The following is a 19,061-nucleotide window of genomic DNA, read 5'->3' on the forward strand; positions in this document are numbered from 1 at the left end:
TAATTATACAAATATGCTTATGAAGTCATGTTCTGTATGTTTGCATACAACAAATCAGAAAGAACTGATGATGAATCAGTTTCTTAAAGGAGTGTCCTATTTTTTAGTTGAATATTTAAACCAGAACCTCAAAAAAGTGCGTAGGGAAAAGAGAAGGCATACAGGTAACGCTGTGAAGTAGAACGTATAGCAAAGGAGCCGCAAATATTTTCTATTTGTTGTTTAGATTAATTGATTCATCTTGAAAATAGCTTATTTAGTTTTATTTTAAAATACATTGTTAGTGGTAGTCCTTCAGGGTTGCTTAGAGGGTTATGAAAACGTGGTCAATTTTAAGCAATTTCTAGATTTAAAGAGTTATTTTTGTCCTGGTCATGATAAATTTTAGACAAAAAAAGACAGCAAAATAATCATACCCCTGCAGACTGAAGAAAAGATTAAATATGCATACCATTTTTAGTGTATTCAGATTTTACTAAGTGAACGTGAAAAAATGTGTTACAGGAACAACAATTTTAATGGAATTCAGCACATATCAATAAATGGCTTCATATGTACAGAATCATCATTTGAACCATTTAACATAAATAAGGCATTTCAAGTATTGAAAACAACCCACTGATTGCACATTTCTGTCGGGTTCATCAGTTCCAGGGTAAATGGTCGCGAGTTCAATTCGTAAAGCCATTTAGGAGGTGATGAAAGGCATACAAGTAGCCCACAGACTAATGGTAAAATGTCTCAACACAAACATCTCTTTCACAATGCATTTGTTTCATCTTCACATCATCTACTCAGTTTCATCAACCTTTGGCTGTTTTGGGTTTTGCATGTAAGAGGAAGAGGGAAGATTTACCAACAGCACAAATTAAGTTTTCATGTACACTGGAAAAGACAAACATTTTATGCACAATATTTTACACTCCACAATATTAAAAAAGGGAGAAAAAAATCCTGAGGGCTGTCAACTTCTGCACTTGTTCCTTCCATGTACTTTGATTTCTTTTTCTCCTGTTTTGGGTTTTTGCCGCAGACATCCGTCTCACTAAGCAGTCACTCCCAAAATATAATTCCAAATGCAGAGACAGCCATCCTCCATGTCAAAGTTGAAGAAGAAAAATGATCAAAATAGATTCATTAGAGGGTTGTGATGAAGTTCCTCTTAGGCTGCCTGAAGCATCCGTATTTTCAGGAGCCTCAACCAAGTGCTTTATGTACATATTTTTACACTTTGATTTGAAAGTGTTCACATTTCTTGAAGCAACAATAGGCTCATTGTCTCTTGTGATAATTGGTCCAATGACAGTGCTAAAATAAGAAAAAAAAGTGTGAACATCACAGAGGTTAGCACAAAATGTCTGTTTGCCCTTTGCAGAGCTGAGCAATTAGATGAGAGAAATAAATTACTACAGTGGTGCTTCAGTATGTAGAAATAGTCTGACCTTTGAACCAGAGGTATTCCCTTGCATCCTCTCCAACCAAATGTTAATACATCGATGTTGTGTATGGCTGAGTGTTCTGACAAAAAAAAAAAAAAAAGGAAGGCAGAAACAGAAGGTTAGACTATGTTGTTAACAAGTCAATTTGCAGTGAAATTCAGAAGCAATAACTGCTGTTTTGTTATTCCACAGCCAGCTTCACATTGCTGTACGTTTGTCTCCCTCAGCTCCACTCTGCCTCGTATGCACATTTATTAGGCAAGTGAGTGCTCCGGCCCCATCATTATTTCTGTGAATATTTTTCAACTCCAGAACGCCTGTTGAATTTCATAATTTTCAGGTTGCACTTTTTGTGAAAAGAAGACTAAGATATGAATATATATACATGTACACACATACATACATACAAACATCTATATATGTACAAAAGGAAGACAGAAATACCTCACACAACCTGCTAATCAAATGCTTAAGATCATTATCTGTAAAGAGTCAAAATGTGCACAAAAATATGTCTTTCATGTCATTTCCCATCAAGCTTTCACACTTTCGTGACCCACTGATGGGAAAGGCAAAAAAGCTTTCTGTCCTTGAACGTGGCAGGATTTTTGAAATGCACAAGCAAGGCCTCTCACAACCCTCCATCACTGCAGAGGTTGGACACAGTGAGACATTCATTTTAAATTTCCTGAAAGATCCTGAGGCGGTTGGTACAATAATGTCATGTCGTAGACCCCAAAAAAATTTCACCTGCCCTGAGCCGGAGGATCTCGTGGGCTGTCAATGAAGACACAGGCTGATCCTTCTTCCAATTTAAGGGTTTTGCTAATGCTGACTGCAGTTCATTAACTTTCAGGGCTTTAAGAACAAAAGTCACTTCTCCTCCCAAAACCCTAACAGTTTTGACTTGGCAAATACAGAGCATTAACTAATGGAGGAAAAGTGTTTTCACTGATGAGAAAAAACATTTATCTGGATTGAACTAAACTGGAATGATGCATAATGCATTGACTATTAGTCTTTTAAGGAAAGAGCACTAGCTTAGTACTATTCAGAAGTAATCTGAATTACTTCTGATAACCCTTATTTTATAATAAAATACCCAAAAGAGAAACACAGCCAATTAAAGATGACAGAAATTCATTTAACATGAAGTAAAGTAATTTAGATGGTGTACAATCAAAAGCAATAGGAAACATCCTATCTTTAGCTCTAATGGCAGGAGATACAGCAGTTCTACAGAACCCTGCAATTACATTTTTTTTTTCAGTGTCAGCTCTTCAACAAAATGCATCAGCTTGTTTTTTATAACAACCTGGTTAAAAATGATTGCTTCACATCTTTAGCAACAACCATATGATACTGCCATCAAAACAGTGGCCTCATGCAGATTCAATCATGATTATACATAAAGCAAAGAATGAAAAACAAATCTGTGTTGTAGGTGACAATGTGATACATGTCAATGAATGAGAATATATTAGAAAAATGTAAATAATTTAAATTCAAAAAGTGAAACTTGTATAAAGTATTGCATGGTTCCATCATTCAGACATAAAACAATAAAAATATAATTTTTCTTCTAAAACTGTTGTGTTGTGGCTTACGTAATCATGAGAAAGACTGCTGACTTTTCAGTTGTACAGTAGACAGCCATGGTCATCCACCATAAGGAGGGTAAGCCGCAAAAGGTCATTACTATATGGTCTGGAATTCAGTCCTACAGCAGAAGTTGTGCATACTTCATGCTATACAAGTACAGGCCATTTCCCATTTTATCAAGTTTGAAGTTTTATGGAGTTGCTGCTTTAATTTTCCTGCAGGACTTGGTACATGCCCACGCAAAATATCATTGCCTGGTTTAATCACTCTGCTTAATTGCCCAGCAAACTCATCTTCCTTGTCAAGAGCAAAATGCAAGAATTCAAAGCCACCAATGCAGATGGACTAAAGGTTGCTGTTAAACTTGTTGAACCACTCAGCAGTGCCAGACTGATTGCCTCCATGTGACTCCATACTAACATGGTAATTCATGAAAAACAAGCCCACAATCAAGTATTGAGGACACATACTGCACATTATGATATACTTTATACTAGGTCAACATATTTTACTTTGTTAGTCTAGTTTATGGAGATACATATTTATATAGTGGGACTGATTTTAGATTGGAGTTAAATTGTCAAGAATGAAACAAGTTCACTTTATTGAACTTATATTATGTTTAACAATAGAAATGTCCTTAACTGGTATAAAAGAAGTGAAGGTGAAGGATGTAGAATTTTTCTTAGTTTTGACAGATTAACTTACTCTTGTGGTTTTGATCTTGTTTCCGGCATAGCACATCCAGCCGGAGTTGTCAGGAAGCGTCTTGCATTCCTCCCCCTCCAGGCAAGGCTCCATCTCACACCACCACTTTCCAATTACTATGGATGCTACAGACAAGAGAATCAGCAGTGTGGGTATGTTTAACTTTAAATGAGAGCCAACCAAAATCCAGAGCCTAAAACATGGATGAGCTCAAGGTCTGACTGGATAACTCCATTTCAATTCAACCAGGACTTACCTCTTTAAATTTTGCATTTTCTTCATATTTTTCTGCTCTCGAAAAATTGGTGTAAGTGTTAGTGAGCAACTTTTGAGACTTTTTTAGAACCTAATAATGCCAATATGATTTAAATTTAAGACTCACATGAATAGTGTAAAAAATGAGTGTGTTCTAGTCTTCTTAGGTCCATCCATCCATCCATCCATCCATCCAACCATCCATCCATCCATTTTCTAACATCCTTGTCCCAAGTGGGGTTGGGATTCTTAGGTATGAACTAGATAGTTTACAATTGACATATTTGATCATTTTTGCAACTCTACAGAAACCTTGATATTATGTTTCATTCTAAACTATGTTTTACAGCTCAAATACAAAAATCCATATTACATTTCAGAATCTCTTGATCCAATTTATCAGGCTGGAATGTCTGGCATTTAATAAAACTAGAAAATGTTCAATATTTTACATTTCTCAATTTATTAGAGTCGTCAAAGTGAAAAAAAATATATATGTTCTGCAATATAGGGTTTTTTGGCATGCAATTAGACCTAAATGCAGAGGGGAGAACTTTGGCTTTCCTTTCAACAGAGAGGACTGGGAGGTGTGACTCAGACTTGACTTTAATGCACACCACACACTTTCCATCAGAAGAGAAAATTGCTTTAAATACAGGGTAAGTAGACAGTAAATGGTTTGTAATGTGAGACCGAGGGAAAGAATCTGTCAGAGCTGACATCAAGAGACCTCAAATTCCTGCGGTCTGTTCAGAGATTGCTGTAATATTTGCAAAAGGATTTAAGATAAAAGCTGCAGGTGAGAGGTTTCCTGGAGCCAATATGTTTTTTAAGTTGAGTTACACCCATGCACCAAATCCATTTCCTGCAAAGGATTGAGGCTTTATTGGAGATATTTGTCAAAACACACATGTAACCGTTATGAAATATCTACCCACTGTGTGTAAACAACTTCTATTTTGCCTGAATCTCTATGCATTATGCTGCTTTATTTTTCTCTCCTCTTCCCTCAGATGTGTTAAATTCAGCTGCTATGTTTGTCTCGATTTGGAGCAAAGCTTCCGCTTCCCGAAACCCTATGTTTGTCTGTTGGCAACAACATGTGGATGTGACATTAGCCCTAATGTTGTCTTGTTTGAGACAAGGTGCTGCATGGTTGACTTCATGTTTTAAGAGATATGAACAAATCTATGCATCTTTAAGAAAATATGTCAGGTTCTTTATCATTTTTTTTGTGCAAGTCATCACATTTGATAGAATGCAATAATCCTTTTGCTGTAGAAAACCCTGAAACACTGTCTAAGCTTTTGTTGTGCTAAGTCTGGACTCTAACTAAGCTGATGGCTCAGTGTTATAATGTGTTCCTAAAATACTCACCGTCCACACATGAGGGTCTATTTCTTGTGGTTCCAGCTACCTTCCCGGGCAAACAGGAGCACTTCACCGTCTGTGACCGCTCCTCAATTCGGTTCTTATTACAGCATCTGTGAGCAGCTATTACTTCGCACGTGCCTCCCTCTGAGGAGGAGAAAAACAGACAAAACTTAAGATTAAATTCAGTAAACATCAGTCTGTAGACTGCCTCTCAAAAGTATTTATGTAAACCTTTTCAAAATGTATTTCCTAGTGTCACAACCAGAAGTTTTAATGTATTTTAGTGAGATCTTATATGATAGACCAGAGACAGATCAAAACACTGCATCTTTGTGACCGAGAATTAAAATTATGGTTTTCAATTATTTATTTTACATATATTTTTTAATGTGGCATGCATTTACATTTGTCACCCTTTAATCTGAGAACTCTGAATTAAATCCTGCTAATCAATTTGTCTTAAGAGGTCACTAATTTATTAAATAAAGTCTGCTTTTGACTTATTTAATCTCTGTATATATTGTATTATACAACTGTTCTCTGAAGACCTTGGAGATTTGTTAGAAAACATTAATAAATAAGGAACTTACTATATAGGTCAAGGATAAAGTTGTGGAGATATTCAAAGCAAAGTGAGGTTATAAAACAATATTTTAATACGAGACTGGGACACAGTTGTAAACCCACCAAGACACGGCCATCTGGCGAAGCTGAAAATACAGGCAATGTGAGTATTACCTGAGAAGCACCTAGGAGCCCTGTGGTATCTGGAGAAGCTGCAGAGCTCAGGTTGAAGAATAAGTCAACAGGAAAACTACTAGTTGTGTATTCTACAAATCTGACCTTCATAGAAGAGTGTTAAGAAAAAAGGCATTATTGTAAAAAAGCCTTAATAAGTTTGCCAGAAGCAATGTAAGGAATACAGCAAATGTAAAAAAGGATGCTCTGGTCTGAGAACACCATGTCCTGGTTAACATGCAAATGGTATGCGTGTCTAAAACCTGAGCATAGATACAGAAACATGATGTTGGATTCATTGTGCTGTGGGGCTCTTTCTTATCAGAAGAGATAGGAAAGCTTGAAGAGTTGATCGGAAAAGATTTGAATCTGGTCTGGAAGTTTGCCATCCAGTTGGGCAACAAACCCTAAATATACAGCTAAATTATATTTGTGTTAGAATGAGGCAGTCAAAGTTCAAACCTAAATCTAATTGGCATTCTAAAACAAGGAGTTGATGTTCACATTTTCCCTGCTCCTTTTGCCAAAGAAGAACTAGTAAAAGATTCACTTCCTAAATGTGCAGAGTGGGTAGAGACATATCCCCAAAAGGATACCAGCTTCCTCTGCAGTTGTATTTGCAGGGAAAGGTGAATCTACAAAGTATTAACTGAGGAGGAACTGAATACAAATTGGAATGGTATGTCTTTCAGAATTTTATTTATTTGAAGAAAAAAAAAAAAAGCAACCAAAAATAAAAATAAAAATCTCGTTTGTACCACTTCACAGTGTACACTACTTTGTGGGAAAATCCTCAGTGACGGATATCGTAGATTAAGATTGTGACATGAATAAAATTGGGAAACTTTAATGAATGCTTTTGCAAGGCACTCTATTAGTTAATCAAAACTGGATGGATATTAATCCATAAATAACTTTTTTTTCTTGTGCTTTAAAAGAAGACTTTGCCATTTTTGCATAATAAAACAATAAGAATAATTAATGGAAAGGAAAAATCGATTTTCTTTTGTGAAAATTACTCCCAATCAGTATATTACTTTATTCATCCATCTCATTATAATATAAAATAAAAGTATGTTTCAAACCTGTCTTGATTAAGATCTTATTATAACACATTCTGTCTGGTCATAGCTTCATGTCAGGTTTCAGATATTTTCAAACATAGAGGCAGTCAACCTTACATGTTTAAAACATGACCTCTGAGCAGGGCACAATGTAGTGGCTAGGAAACCAGGAACATTCTGCCAAGCTATAGTTTCATACAGTGTGAGTAGCACCTCATATAACAATGGTTAAAAGTAGCATTTTATTTAAACAACAAGATAAAGACTAGATCATATTTAGCACTGATATAGCTGCAGAAATCCTGATAAAATTACTCAGATTTAGTAGAATACACCAGAGAAATTATATCTGTACTCTCCTCTCTCTCTCAGACAGATCCCTGTAGCATGCTGAAAGTAAAAAAGATGAGTAGATGTGTTGGAGTGCAGAGGAAAATAAAAATCTATTGACAGAAGGAAAGGTCTGCTTTGGGGTTATTAGAAATATTAACACTGGAGCCTCCACGCAATTATCACCAAACTGCTCGTTGTGTCCTGAAGGATCAGAAGACTGGACCAAATGGACGCGACCAAACCGCCACCGCCAGCCTCTCCCACCCACCACTCTCAGACTCTCCACAGATGAGAGTTGTGCGGTAAAGGACCATCTGACAATTACACCCGTCAGCGTGACACAAGATCAAGGAGGCTGCAGAGAGCAGGAGCACTGAGAGGGGGAAAGGATCTGGTATATTGCCAGCAAAGTGATTTGAAGTTATGTTTGACAATGAGCTGTGGGTTTGTGAAATGCGTCATGCCTGCATTTGCATATCACTTTACGACATTTGAATATTTTAGTTTGCAATGTCCTCTCGATTCAGAGTTGTTTCTCTTGAGCAAAAATTCATCTCAGCACTCAGCCTTAAGTGACACCCTGCTGTATTTAAAAAGTAAACTGCACCAAATCACTGGAGATGATCTGATAAATATCTGGAGCTGCTGGCATTTTGTGTTTACTGGAGGTGTTCTGTGAATGATGCTCTGGTGCAATCTCATTGAGATGACACAAACAGACATTATTCCCCCATTAAAACTCAAAGCCTCCAGCTGGTTCTAAGTTATATAAACTCAGAAATACATTGAAATGGAGGTCAGTTGTACATTGTGAAAGATGCCATTGAAGAATCACAAAGTGCTTTGAACAGTTTAAATGTTGGAGAAGAAAGACTTGCAGTGTTGTATAGTAACAAAGTAAAAATACTTCACTACTTTACTTAAGTATATTTTGGAGTACTTCATACTTTCCTCGAGTATGAAAATTTTTGATGACTTTCACTTTTACTTCACTATATTTCCGAACTTTTACTCCGATACATTTTCAATGTGTGGTTTAGTTACTCGTTACAAAAAAGCGAGAGAGAGAAACAAAGTGTTTTGACCCCACCTACTGATTAGCAAGTAGCAAGTAGGCTACCGAACAAAGTCGATAGCCTACTTGCCTGGGCTTGTTCACCACCACCAATAGGATACACCTGTTTCGCTTCTCCCATTAAACACAAAGCAAGTCTCGCAATCAGTAGCAGTCACATGGAGGAGGAGACGGAGACCATAATGACTGCAACTACGTCGGACACGGCTCCAGGGGAACCACCAGCTGGTGATGAGAGCCCATGGCCTTATTTAAACACAATATACTCTTTCGTGGGTGTTAAAGATTTGTTGTACCGCATGAAGTTTATGTTATTCCTGCCCGAAGATGTGGAAATTCTATCTTACAAAAACTCCCCGTCCAACTTGAAGAAACACATCGAGGTAACTTATGAAATGGTTATAATCCTCCTGTTTCAGTAACTATAGCTTGGTCACTAGGCACTACTGTATTGTGAAACGTTGACCATAAATGAACTTTGTTTGGTATTGTTTCAGTTCCACACGTGGTGTATTTAGCTTAGGCCTAATGTTGACTGTAGCAGGCTACCTAGACTCCTCTGTTCAAGGGGGACAGAAGCCATAGCGATAGCAATTTAGACTAAATTTAACGAATATAGGAAAGGCATGCAAGTTCAAAACCAGGTTTACAGATGCCAATAAGCTGCATTTCCCTCCCAATTCTTTTTTTCTTTTGCATAATGACCAGTTGTGTGCACCACCTACTGACTGTAGCATTGACTGATTCACTGATTTGTGAAGTAGAGTAATCGTAACAGCTCTTTTTCTTCATGTTGGCCGCATTTTCTGTACTATTTATTTTTCTCATTTTCAGCACTGACCTTACTTGAAGGGAAAACTTAAGGCTTACAAAAACTTTGTATTTTCTGTCCTGGAGGGTTTACTAAGAAGCTGGTTCAGTTGTAAAGCAGGTTAAGTTAACCTTGTGCTATAGGTAAAGCACCTTATTTTCTTAACTAAATGATGCCTGCAGGTATATCTATTAGCAGGTTTAATTTTGCCTGCACTTGGTTGGGTACATTATTTTAAGTGTATTTGACAAGTTTACCAAAATATAAAAAATGTCATTCAAACTGCATTTGCTTTGTTTTACTTTTTACTTGTACTTTTCATTACATTACTTGAGTACATCCATTTTTACAGTAATTTCCATACTTAAGTACAAGAAGTTTCAGATACTTTAAGACTTTAACTCAAGTAACATTTCAGTCAGTGACTTGGACTTTTACCAAAGTCATATTTTGGAGAGGTACTTATACTTTTACTTGACTCTGAGATTTCAGTACTTTATACAACACTGAAGACTTGTGTGGGAAAAGGTACACAGTGCCTCGCAAGAGCATTCATAACCCGTGACAGACATGTATCAAAATATTAATAAAATCGAACCTGAGCATTTGGCATTCATTTCTATTGACCCTCCTTTAAGTTTATAGTTTTGAAAGTCCTTTCAATGAGTTTACAGTTCCAAGTCTTTTTCTGCACCTCTAAGATTTCCTCAATCTTCTTTACAAAATAGCTGAACCTCAGTCAGATTATAGAGGGACCCTCTGTGAACAGCAATTTATTAGTCCTTTGACTGATTTTCAGTTGGATTTTGTTGTTTTAATTTAAGTCACTTAGGATTATTTGGTAACATGTTGGAAGGTGAAACTTCCTTCAAAGGTTTTTTGCAGCCTCTGTTTGAAATGGTTTAGAATTTTGCAGAATTTCGCTACATCCATTTTCCCCATTAACTCTGAGCAGCTTCCTTGTCACTGCCTTCCCAAACATGTTTCACATTGGGAATGGACTTGTTAAGGCTGATGCTCTGTGTTGGTTTTCTAGTGCTTTGCATGCAGGCAGAATGTTCAGTTTTGGTTTCTTCAGACCATAGCTTCTTCTTCTTTGCCTACTAATCATATTCCTTCAACAATGGTCTTTGTCTGGTCACTTGGTGATAGAGCTCAGGATATTTTTTATAATCCTGATTTAAACGTTTCCACAACTTTATTCCTAACTTTGGTACCTCTTGATATTCATGCTGTTGCTTGTCACTCTTTTCCTAACAAAGTTTCTCAAGCCTTCTTTTTAAGTTAAGAAGCATAAAAAGTGCTTCTTAACTTTACTACCACCCAAGATTGAAACAATATAAGTTGATCATACCTGGGAGTTACGGTTATGGTGAGATTTAATCTCAGCTGAATTTATTCTTAGACTAAATCACACACAGCAGAACTTAATTTACTAATAACATGACTTCTGGGTTTTTTTTAGAGGTATAAGCATAAAGTGCATACAAATATATTGCACAGGTTTGATTTTTCTTTTTTTCAGACCTGTAACAAGACATCTGAAACTATATTTACTTTTCTTTTGTCTCACTTCATGTTCAACATGTATGAATACTTTGCAAGTAAGCATTAATAAAGAAAATACAGATAAGATTCAAACAAAACAGTCTATAGTAATTTACAATTCCTTGTTTTGCCCATTCAGATTCACATAAAATAAATACAACTTTCAGCTCTTTCTCTGAGGGAAATAGGTCTGAACTTATCTCCATCAAATTTCGACACGTCTGACAGACATACTTGAAATGGTTATCTGTTTACCCATCAAATCTAATAGAAGAAAACCTTGTTGTTTTCTCTGTATTTATGCTTCTCTAGTAAATATTTTACTCAATGTGCCTCCCATATGTTATATAAAGAGGTGTTAACAAGCCTTTTCTATTTATTCTTGTGAGACCTCCCTGTTTCAATATTAAACCAACTCACTGTTGCTTCAGTTGAATCAAAGAGGACAAATATTTGCCTTTATTTTTAATTCAAGCTGAGTTTGTCTTCTATCTTTTAAAAAAAAAAAAAGCAAACAAATTCCCAAGTACAAATCATATTTCTTAGTGGCAATAAATGCTAATTGGAGTTGGGTGTTCGTTGTTGTGATTACAAAAGTGGGGATGCGTGAAATTTCATTTAGAATTGTTCACCACCGTGGAGATTCCTGTGGAGATGATTCTGCAGTCTCTTGTTAAAGCACAGTCATGAATTAATGTCAGATAAAGTCATAAAGGAGCTTCTGTTTGAAAAGAGGGAGACAAAAAGAGGCTAATTTTGTGTGCAGCAGAATTTTTCAAACATGGTTAATAAGGGTTTCTGACCAGAATTGAGAAGAATCAAAGGAGCAAAAAAATATAGAAATACTGCTTGTTTGCGTGACCTCTTTATATAGTGCATTTAATGTAAAGGATTAAACTTTATCTAGTATAGTTAACAAAGACTGTTTAATTAAGACAATTTGAAATCTGTAAAATGTTTACACAGGTATTTTTAAAAACATAAAAAATAACTTTTTAACCACCAAAGATAGAAAACAATATATATCAGTCATACCTGGGAGTTACGGTTACATTTTTGCATGCTTGTCTTTGTCAAGAGAGTTTGGGTCTTATTTGTTTTGGTCCAGGCATCTGGGGGGGTGTGAGGCCGCAGAAGGAGGGGAACATCCAGACCTCCATTCACACATGAACCATCACTGGTTCGTGAGTCACAGTGAGCTCATGCTGGATAATTAACACAGCCTCACATAACCTTCTCCGTAGTAAATCATTTGGCATGCCCTTTGCTAAGGTAGTTGGATCATCACAAAGTTCATTGCATTTAACTGTTCCGTTCAGGCAGGTTTTCAGTGCATCTGCAGGGTCTGGTTAAAATTATGTTCATGTTAAAATAATCAACAAGTACTAATTAGCATTACTAAAGTGAGAGCTTTTAATAAAAGTGTCAGTAAGATGGGGTTGGCAGGGGTTAAGAATATTTAAAAAAAAAAGGCAGGGGAATTTCAATGCAAGGTTGGAAAGACGGGATTAATAATTGTTTGCTTTTGGCCATGTGTGTGAAGTTTTGTGGCTTTACCTGTGTTTCCGAAGACATCAACAGCCTGTCAGTTGAATTTGAAAATTTTCTGATCTTGAAGTCGGTGTGCTGGGATGTGCCATGCTGTCTGATGCGCTCAACAAAAGGGCATGTCGGCACAGCATTAACCGTAATGTGCTAGTGGAAGCAGTGGGGCATCATTTGAAAACAACAGCCCACAGGGGCTTGTTCTTCTTAATGCATCGCCTTAATTGCATAAGACAGCCCCAGATTCCTTCTTTGATCTATTAAAAACACACTACTCAACAGAATTAACTTGCATTGCTTGTTGCTAGCAAACAGAGCAAAGAACGTGGGATACTCTATATTTGGAAATCATCACCTCTGAAGAATATATTAAAATCAAATAAAAATGCAAATCGGTGAGGTATTTTCAAGCCGGCAGGTGCGTTTGGTACCTTTGCACAAAGGCAATGCAACACTGATTAGCACTCTTCAAGTTCACCCATGATTTCAGCCCGCAAGTGCAACACGCTTCATGCTCCAAGAGCCCGTCTTTGCCTTCTGAATATTTCAGAGGAAAAGGAAGAATAACATGGATAGATTTGAATGCTTTCTTCAGGTGTGGGCTGGAACCATGCAAGGGAATAATTGTTTTCTGTATTTCCATTTCTCCTATTATCAGCGACAATGAGCAAAGTCGACCTGCCAAACAACACACACCTTCGGAGTGTGTACGCGTGTGGGGGTGTGTTGCCTTGAGGCAGCCACATTGTGATTGACAGAGAACAAGGGTCACGCACAAGTTGTCATTCATAAGGTCACAGGTCACAAAAAAGCAAAAGGTCACAAGTGGAACTGCTCTGATTTTGTTGGCACACTCCCTCCTGCCTCTTCATTACTCTGAGCATGAAAACAGATACTGTCAGTGAAAAAGGTGAACACCACCAAGGCTTGCTCATTTTCAGCTCAGGCTGAGAGGGAAAAGTCGTGACTTTTTGCTATATGTAGCAGCTATTCTGTCATGTGTGGCATTGATTTTTTTATTGTTGGCTTGATTGTGAAAAATAAAATCCTGGGAAAAATGAATGCTTTGCTGTGTATGCTGATGCTGTTCAAGCTCCTGGTTTCTTTGGTCTATCATGCTGCATGTTTTGGTTTTAATAGATACAAAAGGTTCATGGAGAATTTTTAAAAACATTTTTGTGTTTTCTTACATTACAATAGCAAACTATGATGTATTAGATTCAGATTTTGTTGTAATAGACCCACATAATAAGGTACAATGAAAAGGTATTTACATCCTTACATATGTCTTCTATTTGTGACTCTTAAATGTTTTATATCAATGATATTTTGATATTAGAAAAAGGTAACTAGAGTAAATATAAAGACCATTTTTAATATAGTGATTTTATATATTAACTGAAAAAAAGTTAAGGAAACCAGGCTGGCTTTATGGAAAATCTCATTGCCCCCCTTGTTAAATCATGAATTAACCATGATTAACTTCATTTCGTTAATTAATTTCACAACTACACACAGACATGATTACTGTCAAACCCCTGGAGTAAAAAGAAAATCACTTAAAACCTCTAAAGCCCCAGTTTAAGTGCCTGGGTGGGTTGTGATAAAACTTATATCTTTGGAATCTGTGAAGCCTCTACTTTCAGTAGAAATCCAGGTTGTGTGTAGGAGCCGCTGGGAGACTGAGGCCGAGTTTTACAGTGATGCCATTCTGTGGACTTTGTTTACTTTCTGATTCAGCTGTTTGAATTAAGGGTGCTGAATTCAAATGTAGACACGTTTTTATTTCCACAGTATTTAAAGCCATGCATCATTTTCCTTTATGTGTTATGTGCTACTTCGTTTAGTCTATTACAAAAGAATTCCTCAAGTTTGTGACATAGCCTCCAAATGAACAACATACAACTAATACAACAAAATAAAAACAACATCCCTGCACAAAGATGAAACAATACAACCCATAAATATGTAGAGATTAAAGCAAAAAGAGGTGCACAATTGAAAAACAAAACACCAATTATAAGATGTGAAACAAACAATAATGGGATTAAAAATATAATGTCCCAGAAGGAGCAAAGAAATAGAAGACAAACATTGAAAGAAACAAGAAATAAACCACACAGACAGTTAAGATTTAACAATTTACCACAAGGTGTGCAGTTGTTGACTAAAACAAGCCGTATTTCCAGGATTAGTTATTTTGTGTCTGTTTCTGTCAAGGTGTCTCAGACCTCAGCAGGTTGAGTGGGAGGCATTTTACAAGCCTATGCCCAAAGGCTCGTTGTATCATCATTTATTCATGTCTACTTCCCAGAAAAAAAAACAGAGTAGTACAATGACTGTACATTGTGTGTAAATGACTTCCGGTCATATTTCAAACACCAATGTGCTGCACAACTAATTACTACACACTTCCCAGAAATATTGACCCTTTGCACATGATGTCACGCTCTTCAGGAAGAGCCCCACTCCGCCATGGCGGATGTCCTAACAACCTATGTGTGCATTAGCCTGCCAAAAAACAGACTGTCTGTCTGTTGGTCAAAAAACAGACTGTCAAAAACAGACTGTTGGTTGTTTAATATTGCTTTTATTTAGTTATTTTCACTATAAAAATGTCAGAGGCTGTGTGGTCGGATGCACAAATGTGCAAGGATGGAAACACAACTCGTCATCTTATCGCATATCTTTTGTTGATGGTGATGAATAGCAGCAGTCAGTGTATTCATGAATTGGTAGCACACACTTTTTACAAGGTAAGAAGATTAACATTAATAGACTTCCTAAGTAATTAAGATTAGTAAGATGCAATCAAATATTGCATTATGGAGAAGGTACACGTTGGAATAATTATTAACCATGTAGATAATGCCCCACTGTCATGTACTCTACCACGTACAAAATAAACCCTGGGAAGTATTTGTATTTTTTAGGACTGCTCCAGTATAGGGGAAAATACTGCTTATAAATCACAGGTGTGCTATGTCCACGGACAAATTAGCTTAACTCAAGAGTAAAATCCATGGCCATATTGGCAAAACCAACTTGGGAAGACAATCACAGTTGCTCTGTTCAATATTTGCGTCCCTCACTTCTTCATGGCATGTCACCTAATCACCTTAGCAGGACCAACAGCCTGCTAAGGCCCATTCAGCCCTTAGTCCAAGAAACCTGGCAACAAAAAAATTTAACAGACAAACCAGGCTATATAGGCCTGGTTTGTAGCTGTAGGCAGAGGACTACTTGCAATGTTTACATGCACAGTTAAAAAAAACTAAGCCCAGTTACATTTAAAACTCTGTATCATTTGACAGTGTAAATATCCCCATTTTAACGCCATTCCCTTCTGCTTTTTCATTTAATCCAGTTTAAAAAGAAAATAACTTCAAAACTGACGAGTCTTAACAGGAGCATAATATAGCAATAAATGGAACATTTCCTATAGACAATACCATGATCTCTCTGCTTTGGGAGACTGTCAGCACATTCTAAGACCTCTTTCTCTAATATTATCTCACCCCACAACCCTACTCCCACCTAAGGTCAATAAAGTGTCAGCTATTCATCTGACGAGAACATGTAGACTCTACACAGAAATCTGAGGTGAGGTTTGAGCCCATTATCCTCTGGCTGTAAGAAAGCAGCACTAAATTAGGTTCTGGGTCATATTTTCTTCATGAGACAAAGATTTATTTTAAGCCATATTTCAGATATATTTTATCTATCCACTCATTTACATGAGTGGATATTTCATTGTATCTTTGCTTTCTTTGTTAGGTTTATATTTATATATGTCTTTGTTCGTGAGTCAGTGTATATAGTATCTTTTCTGTTTCTTTTCATTTCTTAAATTAGTGGCGATCTCAAGTGGTTCAGCTTTCTGTTCTCTGCACAAGACTTTGTTTAGTAACGGTGTAGCGATACTTTTAGCTCACAAGAGATGATGCACAGGATAGTTGGAAAGTTGGCCCTTTTTTTCATCCTCTATTTATTCTCAATATTTATCCTGTTCATCCTTTGGGTGGCTGTGAAAGAACACATACTTATTAGATCCATCAGAGTATTTACATCAGGAGGTTTACAGTGGTTCTTTATAACTCAGTTTGTGTTGTTTGTTCTGGGGAAGAGTATGAAAAAAGTTTGACTAAGTATTACCGTAATTTCTGGACTATTGAGCACATCTTAATACTCACAAACTTAAAAAAACGTGTTTATATATTGGCTGCACTTGTCTATAAGCCACAAGTGTCCAAGATCATTCATCTTACACCCTTGTCCCTAGTGGGGTCGGGAGGTGCTTGTGCCTATCTCCAGCTAACGTTCCGGGTGAGAGGTGGGGTCACCCTGGACAGGTCACCAGTCTGTCGCAGGCCAACACAGAGACAGACAGGAGAAACAACCATGCACACACACATTCACACCTAAGAAGAATTTAGACCAATTAACCTGACAGTCATGTTTTTGGACTGTGGGAGGAAGCCGGAGAACCTGGAGAGAACCTACGCAGGCACAGGGAGAACATGCGAACTCCGTGCAGAAAGACCCCAGGCCGGGAATCGAACCCAGGACCTTCTTGCTGCAAAGGAACAGTGCTAAAAACTGCGCCATTGTGCAGTTGGTAGCAAGTGTCCAAGACATTTTTTTTAATTTTTAGTGAAAATACATACTGGGAATTCAAAAACATGCTTTTTTCCAAACATTTCCTGTAACACGGCTGCTTAATAAAAAAAAAAAAGTACAGTAGCCTAACCGGAGAAATCATTGATCGCACTGAAGAAGTCGTCTTCATCAGTGTCAGATTTGATCTCACTCACACACAGTCTCTAAGTCTCTCTTATGTTGTTGCACTTAATGTCACTTTTGTTTTGCTCTTGACCTTGTGCTGTACTCTTGATCGCTCAGCAGTCAAGCTTTGCAAAACTCTTTGGAAGAAAAACATACCTTAGCTGCATTGCAGTATTCAAACCATGTGAAAAAGGTAACGGTTTATTGTCAGAAGATTACGGTACATTTACTGGTCCTGTGCCTTTTATTTCTTATAATAAAAGTTTGTTTCTGTCATCCAGCTGCCTTCTGCTATCACCACCACTCAAAAATTTGCATGACACAATTAAATTTAAAAGACCTCCAACTGCAGCTTTAATTAATTGAGTATTAAAACATTTTTACTTTGTTCTATTATTTTTATAAAATCTTTGCAGGATTCCCTGACTTACAGTATGCTTTATGAGACTATGTTTATTTTTAATGCCAGCAACAATTCTGGGTTTCTAGTGTCTCAAAGCTGGTTTGCTTTTTTCTGGACTGTATCACCATGACAACCTGTGCTAGACACCTAATGTAATCTGGTGAGATTGAGTTTTGACCTGAGAGATCTAGACACGTATATGAACCGACCAATCAGCTCTAAGGGCATCAGTCACGGCACTGATACAGTCTTTTTTGTGACTTTTTTTCCTCTGAGGCCTCTTGTTCATTCAAACAGAAGAGCTGATTACTGGAAAAGTTGTTTTATTCACATCCTAGCCAAGCTGTAAAAAACCCAGCAGTTTCTCAGATGTAGTAAACTTTACGTTGCATCAGCATTTTTTAATATAAAAAGTATATCTGTGGTTCCTGACTAGATGATTTAACTGCTGGTACTAAATCACATTACCTGAATGGACTCGTATGGTCTTGGACTGTATATAAGAAGGTCGCTGACAGGATTTCTGCAGAGGCAGAAAAAACAAGCACCAAAGTATATGCAAACACTAGAATATTACCAGACAACATTATAAAAACCCTCTAGAAGCAGGAATAGTACAGTGTCCTAAACATACTTATCAAAACATTTCGATATGATAGAGAACATCTGCCTTTTTATCTGTGAAGCCCCCTTTCTTCATCCTGACTCACAACAGAAAATGCAATAAAACATTAGATAAAATAACGTTTCCAATATCCTACATTATTCTGGATGATAGTGGTTATTAAAACTCATAAACTGGATAAAATATTTTGAAAGCTGAAGAAAGTCAAATGTTACTTTCTATTAACATTTTGTAACACAAAATGTCACAATTTTCTAAAAGAAATTTCACATTTCTTAGATTTACTTCCAATGCCGATGCTATAGCAGATAAGTAGCTGTTGATGTTATCTAAATAAGTTTATTTTTAAAATTTGCATTTGCAAATGTAGATATATTAAATATGCAAACACATCAAAATTTGTATTGTCAGAAAACCCAACTTGTCCACTTACTTTTTTAGTGCAAACTTTAATTTTGACACTAGTTGAAACTCACAAACCCAAATTGTAGTAATTTAATCTCACACTAAAAAAACAGTTGCTTTTCATTAACATATTTTTTTATAACCCTAGTAATCATCCCTTGTGGTCGATGGCATGATAAACTTCGTTTCTCATCCAGCCTCTTTTTGTCATTCATTGTCATGTTCTGTCTTATGAAAATCAACACGTCTTACTAGAATGATATGTTCTCTTGTTTTTATAGACTGAGCTAAGAGAAACTGGCGTCTGAGCTAAGAGAAATGTGTGGTCTCATTTTTATGAACTTGGGGAAA

General features: G+C 36.7%; 1 protein-coding gene across 2 annotated transcripts in view; it reads right to left on the reverse strand.

Moving 5' to 3' along the window:
• Window positions 1-498: 498 nt before the first annotated feature.
• Window positions 499-19,061, reverse strand: part of LOC114141995 (protein FAM19A1-like) — a 37,843-nt gene continuing 19,280 nt past the window's right edge. For both annotated transcript variants that reach the window (XM_028013108.1, XM_028013023.1), the window contains exons 3-6: window positions 5,382-5,522; window positions 3,750-3,874; window positions 1,443-1,518; window positions 499-1,308 (exon numbers count right to left, since the gene is read on the reverse strand). In XM_028013108.1, the coding sequence (XP_027868909.1) occupies window positions 1,486-1,518; window positions 3,750-3,874; window positions 5,382-5,522 (299 nt within the window). In that variant the 3' untranslated portion in view covers window positions 499-1,308; window positions 1,443-1,485. The remainder of the gene's footprint in view (window positions 1,309-1,442; window positions 1,519-3,749; window positions 3,875-5,381; window positions 5,523-19,061) is intronic.

This window comes from Xiphophorus couchianus, chromosome 1 (genome assembly GCF_001444195.1).
Source record: "Xiphophorus couchianus chromosome 1, X_couchianus-1.0, whole genome shotgun sequence".
In the NCBI taxonomy this organism is placed as follows: Eukaryota; Metazoa; Chordata; class Actinopteri; order Cyprinodontiformes; family Poeciliidae; genus Xiphophorus; species Xiphophorus couchianus.